Genomic DNA, 15246 nt, shown 5'->3' with positions numbered 1-15246 from the left:
AGCACTCAGACACCCTCCTCTATGGTTCCCAGTCACTGCGTGCATCTCCTTTACGTCAGAGTCATAATTTTGCATCTACTTGTCCTATTAATTTCAACAATGCCACTGTCCTTCACTAGACTCTCTGAGGGTAGGACTTGTGTTTGTTTTCACTTACAGGTAGGATTGGATTGGGGGGAAGTTACAAGGTTCATTTGCTGATGTTAGAACTGTTCCCAACACATCAAACTAGATAAGGCCAGGTCAGTTCCACGCCCCCACGTGGGGGCAATGCAGGAGGTGATCAAGCATCAGAAGTACCTGTGCTCCCTTAGTCCTTGGAATAGCCTGTGAAATCAAAGGTAGCAGGGTAGGGCCGTAATTTCATGTTAAGCCAGTTGCGAGGCCCAGGCTGTCTATTGGGAGCTGATGGATTACCTGGTGTGTGGTAGTGGAGGCGTGTGTGTGGGTGGGTGGGTGGGTGTGTCTGTCTGTCTCAGGGTGTATTTTGGCAGCTGGCTGGCTCTGTTTGTGGTTTTAAGCCAGCCAGGCAGCTAAGTGGTGCGGCCAGAAGCAGGGCGCACTGCATGGGCGCTCCTGGGGGTTCATGGGGTTCTCTCAGTCCTTTTGCACTGCCTGATAAAAGTGGGGGCAACTGCTAGCTGGGCTGCCAGGGTCCTCAGAGGGTACTATGCGAAGTCCTGAGCAAGAAGTCTCCAGGTGCTCAAACCTCAGAAAACTCAGATACTTCTGAGCCTGGAGGAGGAATGGAAGTGGCCTTTCTGCTTCTAGTCGAGGGCTTTTAAGTTACCTTCAGAGGAGGCTGGGGGCTGTGGATGCCCTCAAACAGTGGCGATCTAGCCCTGGGCTTTGAAAAGCAGACAAAGGCAAAACCGAGGTCTCTGTAAAAGAGGATAATCCATAAAGGATGTTGCCAGAGGGTTTTAAAGCATTTCTTCTGAATTTTCTTAAATTAGGTTTTTCTTTTAATTACCTAGTTATCCTTCAGAAACTTGGAACAGTCCCACTCCTTATCAACATATTCCTTGTCAATTATGCACAGGCTCAGGCTTATGGTGCTGAGGGTGATGCTTAAGTATGAGGCAGCTGGAAGTTCTTCCCCTTGGGTTGAGGAGAGTGATAGGAATGCTAATGGGCTATAGCTCTGGGCTGAGCTGGGAGCTGCAGGAGAGAGCTCACTGAGCACAGGCTGGGGGGCCGGGGGGGAGCAAAGGAGAGGTTCATTGCTGCTGACCCGACTAGATGAGTGGGGGCTAAGGGTTAACCTGTAATTTTTGTCATTCAGATCAACTCTGCCTACTTCCTGGATTCTTAGCTCCATATCCACAAATAGCTGATTGAAGTGATACTTAGCCGAACTGCCTATTGGCACTTTTTTTTTTTCCTGCTGGTTGTCTGTGTCTTTTATTCTGACTGATGTAAAATTAGGGCTGGAAACATTTGGTGGGGATGTTTGGATGAGATGTGGGCTGAAATCTGGCAGTGTGTATAAGTGTGTGTGTGTGTGTGTGTGTGTGTGTGTGTGTTATAAGGTGCAGTGAGAACCGTAGTAAACAAGACACAGCCCTGGACTATATTCAGGTTATCTCGTCCTGTGCTCGTCCTCCAGTAAGAACGTGTGATGACTAGATGTGATAAGCACAGGTGGAAATAGAGAGTTACAGCTCTCCTTCACACTATCACTGGAGCTGGACAGAGGCACATTTATGCTTCAGGATTAAGCATCCAATGGTTATTTTGGCTGCTTGGACTGTGTGGGTAGGTGGTTAGTTCTGGTAGGGGGAAGGATGGGGACTTCAATTTAAAGTAGGGAGCTGGGGAGTGGGCCTTCCTCCTCCTGCCCGTTCCCTCTCCCAACCCGCACAGAGATTCCCATCAGAGGTGAGTTCTGCTTGGTCAAGGAAGAAGTTTATCCTTTCCGTTTTCATTTTAGGTATTAAACCCCAACACCCCCCTCACCCCGCCCCCACCACTGGATTTGGGACCCATGTGTGTCCAGGACTCTGAGGTGGAATCTCTGCCTCGAATGGTCCTCCTGCCCCTCGCATCCTTTCTACACCTTCCTTTCTCTCCCCAGCTACTCCTGTGCCCTTTTTGTTTTTCCTCTGCCTCTGTAGGCACCTGAAAACCTCCTCACCAAGCAGGGAAAGAAATTTTGCCTGCAGAGCTTTGGATAATGGTTTTTTTTGGTCTTTGTTTCTGCTTCCTTGTGGGTAAAGGGCAGTATGAGAGCAAAGAGGATGGAAATACACACATTAATATTACAATAAAAGCAACGCCATATGTCCATCCATGCCTGCCTGCTTTGTCCTTATTCATGTAAGAGGACTAATTAGTTATGATCAGATGTGGTCTGATATGATCATAGTGACGCTCATCTGACAGAGTCTGTTAAGATATCTAAGAACTGGTTTTGGAAGCAGATGCAAATTCAGTGCCAGCTCTGTCACTTGTTCGCTGTGGGACTTCAGGCAGATCATTGAACCTCTGAGCCTCTGTTTTTTCCTCTGTAAAACAGAACCTATCTCACGGGGGAAATGTGGGTTAAGCTCTCAGCACAGACCCTGGCACAGAATAAGTCCCCGGTAAACTATCATTATCACCATAAACTATCATTATCACCATTTAGTTGTGTGGCCTAAGGCAAACCGCTGTGCCCTCCTTGTGAAGGGACAGGAAAGGTGCCTTATGTAACTTATAAGGATGCACGAGAAGGCACGTTGACTATAGCATCACAGGCAATATAATAAATAAGAGCATGACTATCATTTTCCTATAACTACACTATAGCAATTCTTGGGGGTCTCAACAGTGTGCTATCTGGCTGCAGATTTATGTCATGATTTAGAAATGCCCATAGAACTGTTGGAGGAGCCAGAACTCATGGGAAATAGTGTAAAAGATGCTGGATACGGAGGGATCTTGCCCTGCCTATTGTCTTCCTGCTGCTGCTACAAATGACTTTGAGATTTGGCTTCTTCTTCCATAAGGTTCTTGCCACTGGAAGGTAGTGAGTGCCATCCTCAGCTCTTGTTGGAGTGAATAATTGATAATTCATCCAATTTGGAGATTTTCTTGCTCCTTTGCTTCCTGCCTCTGGAACCTACCAGGCCACCTAACTATGAGAGGGTAGACTGAAACAGTAAAGGGAGTGAAGTTCAAACCTATCAGTTTTGCTTAAAATTGCTTCAGTTCAGTTCAGTTCAGTCACTCAGTCATGTCTGATTCTTTGCGACCCCATGAATCGCAGCACGCCAGGCCTCCCTGTCCATCACCAACTCCCGGAGTTCACCCAAACTCATGTCCATTGAGTCGGTGATGCCATCCAACCATCTCATCCTCTGTCATCCCCTTCTCCTGCCCTCAATCTTTACCAGCATCACGGTCTTTTCAAATGAGTCGGCTCATCAGGTGGCCAAAGTATTGGAATTTCAGCTTCAACATCAGTTTTTCCAGTGAACACCCAGGACTGATCTCCTTTAGGATGGACTGGTTGCATCTCCTTGCAGTCCAAGGGACTCTCAAGAGTCTTCTCCAACACCACAGTTCAAAAGCATCAATGCTTCGGCACTCATCTTTCTTTAGAGTCCAACTCTCACATCCATACATGACTACTGGACTACTGGAAAAACCATAGCCTTGACTAGACAGACCTTTGTTGGCAAAGTAATGTCTCTGCTTTTTAATATACTGTCTAGGTTGATCATAACTTTCCTTCCAAGGAGCAAGCATCTTTTAATTTCATGGCTGCAATCACCATCCGCAGTGATTTTGGAGTCCAGAAAAATAAAGTCTGACACTGTTTCCCCATCTATTTCCCATGAAGTGATGGGACCAGATGCCATGATCTTCGTTTTCTGAATGTTGAGCTTTAAGCCAACATTTTCACTCTCCTCTTTCACTTTCTTCAAGAGGCTCTTTAGTTCTTCACTTTCTGCCATAAGGGTGGTGTCATCTGCATATCTGAGGTTATTGATGTTTCTCCCGGCAATCTTGATTCCAGCTTATGCTTCCTCCAGCCCAGCGTTTTTCATGATGTGCTCTGCATAGAAGTTAAATAAGCAAGGTGACAATATACAGTCTTGACATACTCCTTTTCCTATTTGGAATCAGTCTGTTGTTCCATGTCCAGTTGTAACTGTTGCTTCCTGACCTGCATACAGGTTTCTCAAGAGGCAGGTCAGGTGGTCTGGTATTCCCATCTCTTAAGAATTTTCCACAGTTTATTGTGATCCACACAGTCAAAGGCTTTGGCATAGTCAATAGAGCAGAAATAGATGTTTTTCTGGAACTCTCTTGCTTTTTTGATAATCCAGCAGATGTTGGCAATTTGATCTCTGGTTCCTCTGCCTTTTCTAAATCCAGCTTGAACATCAGGAAGTTCACGGTTCACGTATTGCTGAAGCCTGGCTTGGAGAATTTTGAGCATTACTTTACTAGCATGTGAGATGAGTGCAGTTGTGCAGTAGTTTGAGTGTTCTTTGGCATTACCTTTCTTTGGGATTGGAATGAAATCCTTTTCCAGTCCTGTGGCCACTGCTGAGTTTTCCAAATTTGCTGGCATATTGAGGGCAGCACTTTCTTCCACAGCATCATCTTTTAGGATTTGAAATAGCTCAACTGGAATTCTATCACCTCCATTAGCTTTGTTTGTAGTGATGCTTCTTAAGGCCCACTTGACTTCACGTTCCAGGATGTCTGGCTCTAGGTGAGTGATCACACCATCATGATTATCTGGGTCATGAAGATCTTTTTTGTACAGTTCTTCTGTGTATTCTTGCCACCTCTTCTTAATATCTTCTGCTTCTGTTAGGTCCATACCATTTTCTGTCCTTTGTTGAGCCCATCTTTGCATGAAATGTTCCCTTGGTATCTCTAATTTTCTTGAAGAGATCTCTAGTCTTTCCCATTCTTTTGTTTTCCTCTATTTCTTTGCATTGATCACTGAGGAAGGCTTTCTTATCTCTCCTTGCTATTCTTTGGAACTCTGCATTCAAATGGGTATATCTTTCCTTTTCTCCTTTGCTTTTCACTTCCCTTCTTTTCATAGCTATTTGTAAGGCCTCCTCAGACAGCCATTTTTCTTTTTTGCATTTCTTTTCCATGGGGATGGTCTTGATCCCTGTCTACTGTACAGTGTCATGAACCTCCATCCATAGTTCTTCAGCCACTCTATCTATCAGATCTAGTCCCTTAAATCTATTTCTCACTTCCACTGTATAATCATAAGGGATTTGATTTAGGTCATACCTGAATGGTCTAGTGGTTTTCCCTACTTTCTTCAATTTAAGTCTGAATTTGGCAATAGGGAGTTCATGGTCTGAGCCACAGTCAGCTCCCAGTCTTGTTTTGCTGACTGTATAGAGCTTCTCCATCTTTGGCTGCAGAGAATATGCTGCTGCTAAGTCACTTCAGTTGTGTCTGACTCTGGGCAACCCTATGGACAGCAGCCCACCAGGTTCCTCTGTCCACGGATTCTCTAGGCAAGAATACTGGAGTGGGTTGCCATTTCTTTCTCCAGCAAAGAAGACAATCAATCTGATTTCTGTATTGACCATCTGGTGATGTCCATGTGTACAGTCTCCTCTTGTGTTGTTGGAAGAGGGTGTTTGCTATGACCAGTGCATTCTCTTGGCAGAACTCTATTAGCCTTTGCCCTGCTTCATTCTGTACTCCAAGGCCAAATTTGCCTGTTACTCCAGGTGTTTCTTGTCTTCCTACTTTTGCATTCCAGTCCCCTATAATGAAAAAGACATATTTTTGGGGTGTGAGTTCTAAAAGGTCTTGTAGGTCTTCATAGAAGTGTTCAACCTCAGCTTCTTCAGTGTTACTAGTTGGGGCATAGACTTGGATTACCATGATATTGAATGGTTTGCCTTGGAAACGAACAGAGATCATTCTGTCATTTGTGAGATTACATCCAGGAACTTAGCCTTGATCTTTACTCAGAAAAAGTTGAAAATATTGTTTTAAAATAGTTTGTATGGTTTTTGAAATTGATTTCAATCATCTATCAAAGCCCAAGACTACAACCCTGTTAGTAATCAAGCCAGCAATAGAATAGGCTCTCTCTTGAGATCCTAAGGGCTGCTTTTAAAGGGGCTTCTAGTTTCCATTTATCTTGATGTGTATCTGTGACACATCCCAGCATAAATCCAGCAGCCCATCTGGTGAAGGGGACATGAGAACATTGTTCATGATAGTAAATATGTTTAGATTTTTTTCACAGTCTGAGCAGAGCTATTGCTCTTGTCCATATTTTCATAAATTAGCTCTACCAAACTGCTTTCCTCATCTCCATGTATAGTAGCAATTAGTCAGTTCAGCTCGATCCAGGGCTTATCTTCACGGAGGAAACAAACTTTTGAAAGTGTAGTCAGTTTGAAGAATTCTATGAAGGCACCTGGAAAGGGCCAAGAGTGCATTGTTTTTAAGGATAATCTGCCCTGGGACACTGCCAACCCACTCTACAATTGGCAGCTTTTCTCCAGAAAGTTGCTCTTTTTTGAGTAGTTGGTGAATTGCTAAAGCCATCAGTATTTATAGGTCATCATGTGGCAGGTGGGAGATTGCTCCCTCTCTCTCCCCATTCATCCTCCACTCTCTCCCCCTTTCCCCATTTTAGAGTTGTAGTTTGGTTTGATATTGTTAGTTTTCAGTTTTTGTGGAACCACCATTCTAGATTCAGAAAGCAGGTTCTCCATCTAAAGGGTACTTGCTAAATGAATGTTGAATGAATGAGCAAATGAAATAAAGAATAAATGATGAGGTGATTTACTCTTGATGGCAAAAGATAGTGACTGACACACAGCCAGTATTTTTTTCCCCAAATGCTGGCGACGAGGATGAAATTCCTGCCATCTCTCAGGTCAGAACTCACACTGTAATGGTCCTGCTTATGAAGAGGGCGGGAAGAGAGGGATGTGAATGGACACTGGCCTTTATGAAGCATCAGTTATGGGCTAGGCAGTGTTAGAACACTCCATATATGTGACCTCGTTTTATCCTCGTGAACAGTTCTATGAGATTATATCACCTCTGTTCTACAAATGAGGAAATGGAGGCTCAGGGTAGTCAAGTATATTGTTTAAATTACACAATGTGCTGGTTCCAAAGCTGATCTTCCAGTTTGCACTCTTGCATGCAGCTTCTTTGTGGGGCTTCCCAGGTGGCTCAGCAGGTAAAGAATCAGCCTGCAATGCAGAGACACAGGAGATCAATCCCTGGGTGGGGAAGATCCCCTGGAGAAGGGAATGGCAACTGACTCCAGTATTCTTGCTTGGAGAATCCCATCGACAGAGGAGCCTGGCAGGCTACTGTCCATAGGGTCACAAAGAGCAGGACATGACTGAAGTGACTGAGCACAGTACTGCACATGCTGCTTCTTATACACATATATTAAATGCACACACACAAAAAACTCATATTCCCAAGTTTCTCCCAATATGTAGAGTATAAGGGTTTAACCTGCTGATTAAAAAATGTATACTCATTGACATTCACATGAATTGAAAAAGTCCTGGGGACTGGAGGGGGAAGACAGCTTCAATGTGCTTCTCACACTGACTGTTTGGATGCCTTCCTGAGTCAGGAGATTTTAACTTCAGGTATGTATTAACAACAGACCCGGGTACTATTAATACAGCTATTGTCCAGACTGTATTGATCTCTTTGAGGTCAGCATGTTGTGACCAGAGAAGGAGTAACTAGAAATGACTGTTGGCCTGTCCCTGCAACATGGTATCCCCTGTGGGTGGCAGGGAAAATACACAGCGTGTGATGCTCCTGTATCCACTAGCTGATGGCTGTATTTGGTTTCACATGAGTCGGGGCTCAGGGAATAGGGTGAGGGAGGGGGTATCGGTTACTAGTGCATCTGCCTTCTCTCCAGTGGTGGAATCACTCCCCTGTTTCTCATCCTGCCGCCTCTGAGATGGAAAAAAAGAGGCCAGGACCTGTCTCTGCATTTCAGTTCTCTCATATCCTGCTAGAGAGAGTGGGTAGAGGAGGGAAGAGAAGAGGGAGGGAGGGAGGAAGGAAGGGAGAAAGAGAGAGCGGTAGAGAGTGTTCAGCTGGGCTAACATCCCCCATAAGCCACAGAAAATCACATCCTCTCTTCAGCTTCTAATCGTAAATCCCCAAGCCACCAGACACGTCCCTGATGGTGTGCCATGATGGTTCAAAACTGAGAATCCCTGGTTTGCAAGTTTTAAATGTTTTATTATGTTTTAGACCCAGCAACATAACTAAATTCAAGGACAGTTAAGTTCAGCAGACCAGTCATCACCCTAACCCAGTGACAGTGTCCACCTTTACACAGGACTGGGCCTGTGTGACCAGTATTATTTCTGGTTTTCTCCACTGTCACTTTAAAAAAAAAATTTCCTGTGTTGATTTTCACTATCTCTGCAGAAGGTTGAATCCATCAGACTTGGCATTGAACCGTCCCTCTGGCATTGAACCCCAGAGATCATGTGTTTTCTACAGTTCAAGGAACTCCCCAGCATCTTACCTTTAATAGTGTGGTTGTCTGGGTTTGTTCAAAATAGCAGCAGTAGAAATAGTAACAGTAGTAGTATTAACAATAGTAATAGTAATTGCACTAATAATATTACATGAGTATTGTATAAGTACTATATATTTACTCCTCTGTGTGATAGATGAACTGTCATTGTCTATATATTACAACAGAAGAAATTGATGCCCAGAGAGGTTAAGTAACTGGCCAAGGGCACACAGCTAGTGACTGGTGAAGCCAGAATACAAATCCAGGTTGTCTGGCTCCAACAGAGTGAACACAAACACAATTCCACATTGCTAAAAATTGATTCTCCACTAGTATTAATCATAAGTAATTATAGTAGAACAAGCTAGTGTATTGTAGAGAAAGAGTCTCAGCAAAAAATAACGTTCACACCTTTCAGGCACTTCCAGTATCCAACCTTCTTGCTCTTAGTTGCTTTTATAGAGTCTTATTCACCTTCATCTGGAAACTTCCTCTCTCCAGTGCAAGAGGCACCAGCCACAGGAGACTTATGGGTGCTTGAAAGGAGACTTCCAAAAGGAGATGTGCCATAAGGGAAAAACAAACACCAGGTTTTGAAGACTTGGTGTAAAAAAAAAGCACGTCAGATATCTCATTCATAATGTTCAAAATCTTGATTGCTTGTTAAAATGTATTAAAATTAATACCCCCTGTTTATTTTTATAATGTGACTATTAGAAAATTTAAAATTATTTATGTGACTTGTGTTCCATTTCTACTGGACAGCAACATTATAGGTTTACTGATTTTATATCTTTCTGCCTTCAGTTCTGGACACTTCATGATGGGTTTGCCCCTCAGGACTGCTTTTGGTCATTTTAGGCTTAAAAGTCAGCTTTAAGCTACTAGGCTTACTGTACTTAGTGTATTTATCTAAGTGAGAGCTGTTCATGCTGATTCAAGGAGGTGATGAGGAAAACCTTTCCTTTTTCCTGTTTAGCACCTGCCTTCCTCTGAAATTAAATCTCTTAGGGAAGAACATGGTGACCACCCTACCCTGTGACCCCACGGTCGATCTTTCCTTTTAACCTGGGATGTGTGCAGGTAGTGCTGGTGGGGAGAGAGCTCTTCATTTTTCTGCTTGTGGCCAGTTATGGAATTCCAAATTGCTTTTGAAATGTTTTAGGAAACCATGCACGCTATTCACCAGCCCTTTCACCTGCTGCTGCTGCTGCTGCTAAGTCGCTTCAGTCGTGTCCAACTCTGTCCGACCACATATGGCAGCCCACCAGGCTTCTCCATCCCTGGGATTCTCCAGGCAAGAACCCTGGAGTGGGTTGCCATTTCCTTCTCCAATGCATGAAAGTGAAAAGTGAAAATGAAGTTGCTCAGTCGTGTCCGACTCTTCGAGACCTCATGGACTGCAGCCTTCCAGGCTCCTCCGTCCATGGGATTTTCCAGGCAAGGGTACTGGAGTGGGGTGCCATTGCCTTCTCCGTTTCACCTGCTAGAGGACCCAAAGTATCAGTTATACTGCATTCGTCAACAGCTGTGGCTGATGTACCTCTTAAACATCACAGACCCAGAAGGGAAGTCACAGCCTGGCCCTTAAGGAATTTCAGATTTTCGGGGGAGGCAGACTTGCTGATTTGTTAGGCAATAAAGACTGAGTAATTAGAGCCAGATTGTGTGGCTCAGCCTTGAACATCAAAATAAAGCCAGAGAAGGGGGTGAGCTGCATGGGCCATGTGCTCAGAGAAGACTTTTTGAATGAAGACTTTGAGCCTTGAGGGCTTAGTAGGTTGTAGGTTGTTCTAAGGGGAAGGTTGGAGGTATAGGAAGAGATGGGACATGTCTGGGAGGGGTAGGGGGAGCCACTGGGGACCAGTTACAGGTAAGTGAGCTGGGGGTCAGGGATAGAAGGTAGGGGCTTGTAACCTGGGCTTGACTCAGGGGGGAGCTGATGGTATGGTCTCAGAAGGAGCAAGACAGAGTTGGACAATGAAAACTCTGAGCTTATTGCTCTCAGAGTCCCCTAGAAATGTTCTTATCTTCTGTTTGCCTAAATGTGGACGCTGCTACATTGGCACAGCTTTAAAGCTATTCATTATACAATTATATGGCACCTACCTTGTTCAAGACACCTTGTTTTCAAATAAATACAGAATTCTAAAACAAATACAATGTTACAGGATGGCAAGTAAAACTGTGTCCCACTTCAGTTCAGTTCAGTTCAGTTCAGTCTCTTAGTCTTGTCCGACTCTCTGCAACCCCACGAACCACAGCACGCCAGGCCTCCCTGTCCATCACCAACTCCCGGAGTTTACCCAAACCTATGTCCGTTGAGTCGGTGATGCCATCCAACCATCTCATCCTCTGTTGTCCCCTTCTCCTCCTGCCTTCAATCTTTCTCAGCATCAGGGTCTTTTCAAATGAGTCAGCTCTTCGCATCAGGTGGCCAAAGTACTGGAGTTTCAGCTTCAGCATCAGTCCTTCCAATGAACATCCAGGACTTATCTCTTTAGGATGGACTAGTTGGATCTCCTTGCAGTCCAAGGGACTCTCAAGAGTCTTCTCCAACACCACAGTTCAAAAGCATCAATTCTTCGGCACTCAGCTTTCTTTATAGTCCAACTCTCACATCCATATATGACCACTGGAAAAACCATAGCCTTGACTAGACAGATTTTTGTTGGTAAAGTAATATCTCTGCTTTTTAATATGCTGTCTAGGTTGGTCATAACTTTCCTTCCAAGAAGTAAGCGTCTTTTAATTTCATGGCTGCAGTCACCATCTGCAGTGATTTTGGAGCCCCCCCAAATAAAATCATCTACTGTTTCCACTGTTTCCCCATCTATTTGCCATGAAGCAATGGGACTGGATGCCGTGATCTTTAGTTTTCTGAATGTTGAGCTTTAAACCAACTTTTTCAGTCCTCTTTCACTTTCATCAAGAGGCTCTTTAGTTCTTCATTTTCTGCCATAAGAGTGGTGTCATCTACATATCTCAGGTTATTGACATTTCTCCCAGCAATCTTGATTCCAGCTTGTGCTTCCTCCAGCCCAGCGTTTCTCATGATGTACTCTGCATAGAAGTTAAATAAGCAAGGTGACTATATACAGTCTTGACATACTCCTTTTCCTATTTGGAACCAGTCTGTTGTTCCATGTCCAGTTCTAACTGTTGCTTCCTGACCTGCATACAGGTTTCTCAAGAGGCAGGTCAGGTGGTCTGGTATTCCATCTCTTTCAGAATTTTCCACAGTTTATTGTGATCCACACAGCCAAAGGCTTTGGTAGAGTTATCAATTTAAAGAAACATATTAAATTCATGATACTGTGAAAGGCAGGTGGATATAGCAACAATCATAAAGGTTTTCATATCCTACCTTATAGATGAGCACCTAAGGCTCCAGAGGCCCCACACCTTCACACAGCAAGTTTATCTGTGGCATGCAGGGTGGGGTGGAAGGTGGGGAAATAGTGGCAAAGTGGCCAGTTAGCCAGCTGTTCAGGTGTGAAGTGAAGACTCAATAGGAGTCTTGAGAGGCGGTGGAGGAGAGGAAACAGAAAAGCCACTGGTTAGACTGTTGTACAGTCAGGTGTTTCATGAGTGTGTGTATTTCTCTGTGCATTTGGGTTGATGTGCAATGCTCATTTTGGAGAAGGCAATGGCACCCACTCCAGTACTCTTGCCTGGAAAATCCCATGGATGGAGGAGCCTGGTAGGCTGCAGTCCATGGGGTCGCTAGGGTTGGACACGACTTCACTTTCACTTTCACTTTTCACTTTCATGCATTGGAGAAGGAGATGGCAACCCACTCCAGTGTTCTTGCCTGGAGAATCCCAGGGACGGGGGAGCCTGGTGGGCTCCCATCTATGGGATCGCATAGAGTCAGACACGACTGAAGTGACTTAGCAGCAGCAGCAACAGCGATGCTCATTTAGGGTTCAGACTCCTAGTGTGTCTGATTGTTCTGGTGGTGAACATGGGCAGATGCCGAGAGATAACTCGTAATCCAATGCTGACGTTTACTGAGCCTTAGAGTGGGCCACATCCTGTGCTATCTCTGTTTCTCACAATAACCCCATGAAATATCTGCCATTGTTCCCACTCTTTTACAGATGATGGAACTGAGTCTCAGGGAGGTTACGTAATTTGCCCAAAATCGTACAGCTGGGATTCAAATCTGAGCCTGGCTGACTGCAAGGCCTTTAGCCACTGCATGTACTGCTTCGTCATTGATTGATGATTTTTTACAGCATCTTCTGCTGTTTCTCACTTTTCTCAGTCATTTTACCTAGAGTGTGAGTTTCTGTAACTTAGCTCAGAATTTGATTCATTTCTCTTAAGCATCAGAAACAACAGAAATTCACCAGCCCCTAAGCCCCATTTTTAACCCTTGTGCAGCATAGTCTATATATCTTATTCCGTGGTTTATATCATCATTAGAGTGGCTCTGTTGTTGGTGATGGACAGGGACGCCTGGCGTGCTGCGATTCATGGGGTCGCAAAGAGTTGGACACGACTGGGCGACTGAACTGAACTGATTGGCCCTTTAAGAAGCTAATTAATCACTAAATATAGACCACGAGTTGTTCTTTTCAACCCCCTGCGTGTCTCTTCCCCCCATTGTGTGATGCCATCTGGTGCTATGATCTCATGCTTTTTGTGTTCCTTTCCAGAGAACCAGATTCATTGCTCTCTAAGCCCGGACAGCCAGTTAATTTCAGTTTGCATGCATGGATTTGAAAAAATTTGCATCTAATGCCTCCTTGTGGATTTTCATAGTATTGCTCTTCAGTATATCTCACGGAACTTCTATCTTGACCACCCCTTATGTATATACGTATTCTTGTCTTTTTATCAGAAGAACTTTGTCTTTAGCAAACCATCAAGCAACTGCAGGCCTTTTCCTGTGTGATTTTCGTGAAGTTTCATTTTGTCAGTTTTATGTGCATGCCATAGGAAATTAGAACTTAATAATATACTTTCCTTTTCAAATCGATTTGACTTTCTGCTGTGATGGTGGAACAAATGTTTAAAGGATATAAAAGAGCTAATGGCAGGCCTCTGACCCTACTGCGATCTGTCCTTTCTCCATCTTTACCCCCACTTCTGCCTGAAATCTCGAATAATCTTTCAAGGGAGTGTAACTCCCGGGCTGTAGAGCATTTTCTTGCAAACTCAAGGAAGTTGCTCTGGGTTCCCCACCATACTCCTAATCTTTGGGATTTTAGGTGCTCCATTCAGACCTTGTCACTCTCCACACTTCCTATGTCTTCTCATTTCAGAGTTCTTGGCAGTTTAAATTTAGCCTGGAAGCCTCCTGGGGAAGGAAAGGTAATTTGGTTGCGTGTGCACTGCTTACCTCATTCCTGGCATGTGTGGGGAGCAGAAGAACACTGGGCTGGCCGGTCGCCTCCTTTCTGCTACTGCCTCTGCCCCCCTGGGATCACACCCATCTCCAGCAGGGGTGGAGGAGGAGATGGGCTCTGAGAGTATTAGTAATGATGTTTAGCAAGGGACCAAAGATATTCTTAGCACGGGAGTTGGTAGAAGGCCAGCCCTCTGAGTCTGAGAGAATTTCTTCCCAGTCCAACCCCATATCTAGCCTTAAGCAGCTTCTGTGAGATGCAGGAAGGATGAGGCCACTGAGTCAACCATGAGCCAATCCAGTCTCTGAATAATGTGTGTTGAAAGGTATGGAAAATGTACAGACAGAAGCCTCAATTTGGGTATCAGGTTTGTTTCCAAAAGAGCATATGCTTGTACTAAACTGAAAAATTTGTTTTTCACTTCAAACTGACAGTTCATTTAATAACTACAGTTCTTGAATTTATGATTACCAGGGGGGAAGGGTGAGAGGAAAGGATAGATTGGGAGTTTGGGATTGACATGTATACACTCCCGTGTTTAAAATAAAATGCCTTTCCATGAAAACAAACTAACTACAGGTCTTACTACCCACAGAATTAAGAGGTATTTCTAAAAGAGTTAAGGATTCCTAACTTTCCTGAGTGAGCATTATGCAAAGTTTGGGTGACACTGCATATGTTAAAGTGTGGTTATTGCTTTGTACTTTGTACTATTGCTTTGGTCTAGTTACTTAACCTTTGCGAGCATCAGATTTTTCTTCCCACCTAATGGAATTAATAATACCTATTTTATGTCTAATTCTTAGGGGAATTGGTGAGTACCAAATGAATTTTGACAAATGCTTTTTTTTTTTTTCATCTATGAGGTGGTTTCTGCACTTCATTCTATCAATAAGGCGTATTATATCAATTCATCTTCTTATGTTGAACCAACCTTACCATCCTGGCATAAATTGCATTTAGTCATGATGTTCTATCCTTTTTATATGTTGGTGAATTCAGTTTGCTAGTACTTTATTGAGGACTTTTGAATACATAGTCATAAGAAATGTTTTGTAATATTCTTTTCTTGTGATGCCTTTGTTTTTCATATCAGGGCAAACCTGGCCTCATCCAATGATTTGGGAATTGTTCCCTCCTCTTTTTTTTTTTTTTTTTTAAGAGTTTATGAAACATGGTTAATTCTTCTTTAAACATTTGGTAAAGTTCACCAGTGAAGCTCTTTGGTTCTGGACTTTCCTTTGTGGGAATTTTTTTTTTTTTTTTTAAAACTAAGTCGATAACTAACTCAAGGCTCTTTAGTTGATATCGATCGGTTTACATGTTCTATTTCTTCTTGAGTCAGTTTTGGTAATTTGCGTCTCCCTAGGAAGTTCTCATATA

General features: G+C 43.7%; 1 protein-coding gene across 5 annotated transcripts in view; it reads left to right on the top strand.

Moving 5' to 3' along the window:
• TMEM178A (transmembrane protein 178A) overlaps positions 1–15246 on the top strand; it is a 103650-nt gene that overhangs the window by 68132 nt on the left and 20272 nt on the right. Inside the window, exon 1 of one of the 5 annotated variants that reach the window (XM_086327354.1) lies at positions 277–420. The exons of 3 other annotated variants lie outside the window; for them this stretch is intronic. In XM_086327354.1, the coding sequence (XP_086183480.1) occupies positions 366–420 (55 nt within the window). In that variant the 5' untranslated portion in view covers positions 277–365. Of the gene's footprint in view, positions 1–276; positions 421–14018; positions 14189–15246 lie in introns of those variants that run through there. One more of the 5 variants, XM_086327357.1, reaches the window with a different exon arrangement.

This window comes from Bos grunniens, chromosome 11 (assembly GCF_055505025.1).
Source record: "Bos grunniens cultivar Pamir isolate PY7600 chromosome 11, Bosgru_T2T1.0, whole genome shotgun sequence".
NCBI classification, from domain to species: domain Eukaryota; kingdom Metazoa; phylum Chordata; class Mammalia; order Artiodactyla; family Bovidae; genus Bos; species Bos grunniens.
This window is presented reverse-complemented; position numbering and strand designations above follow the sequence as displayed.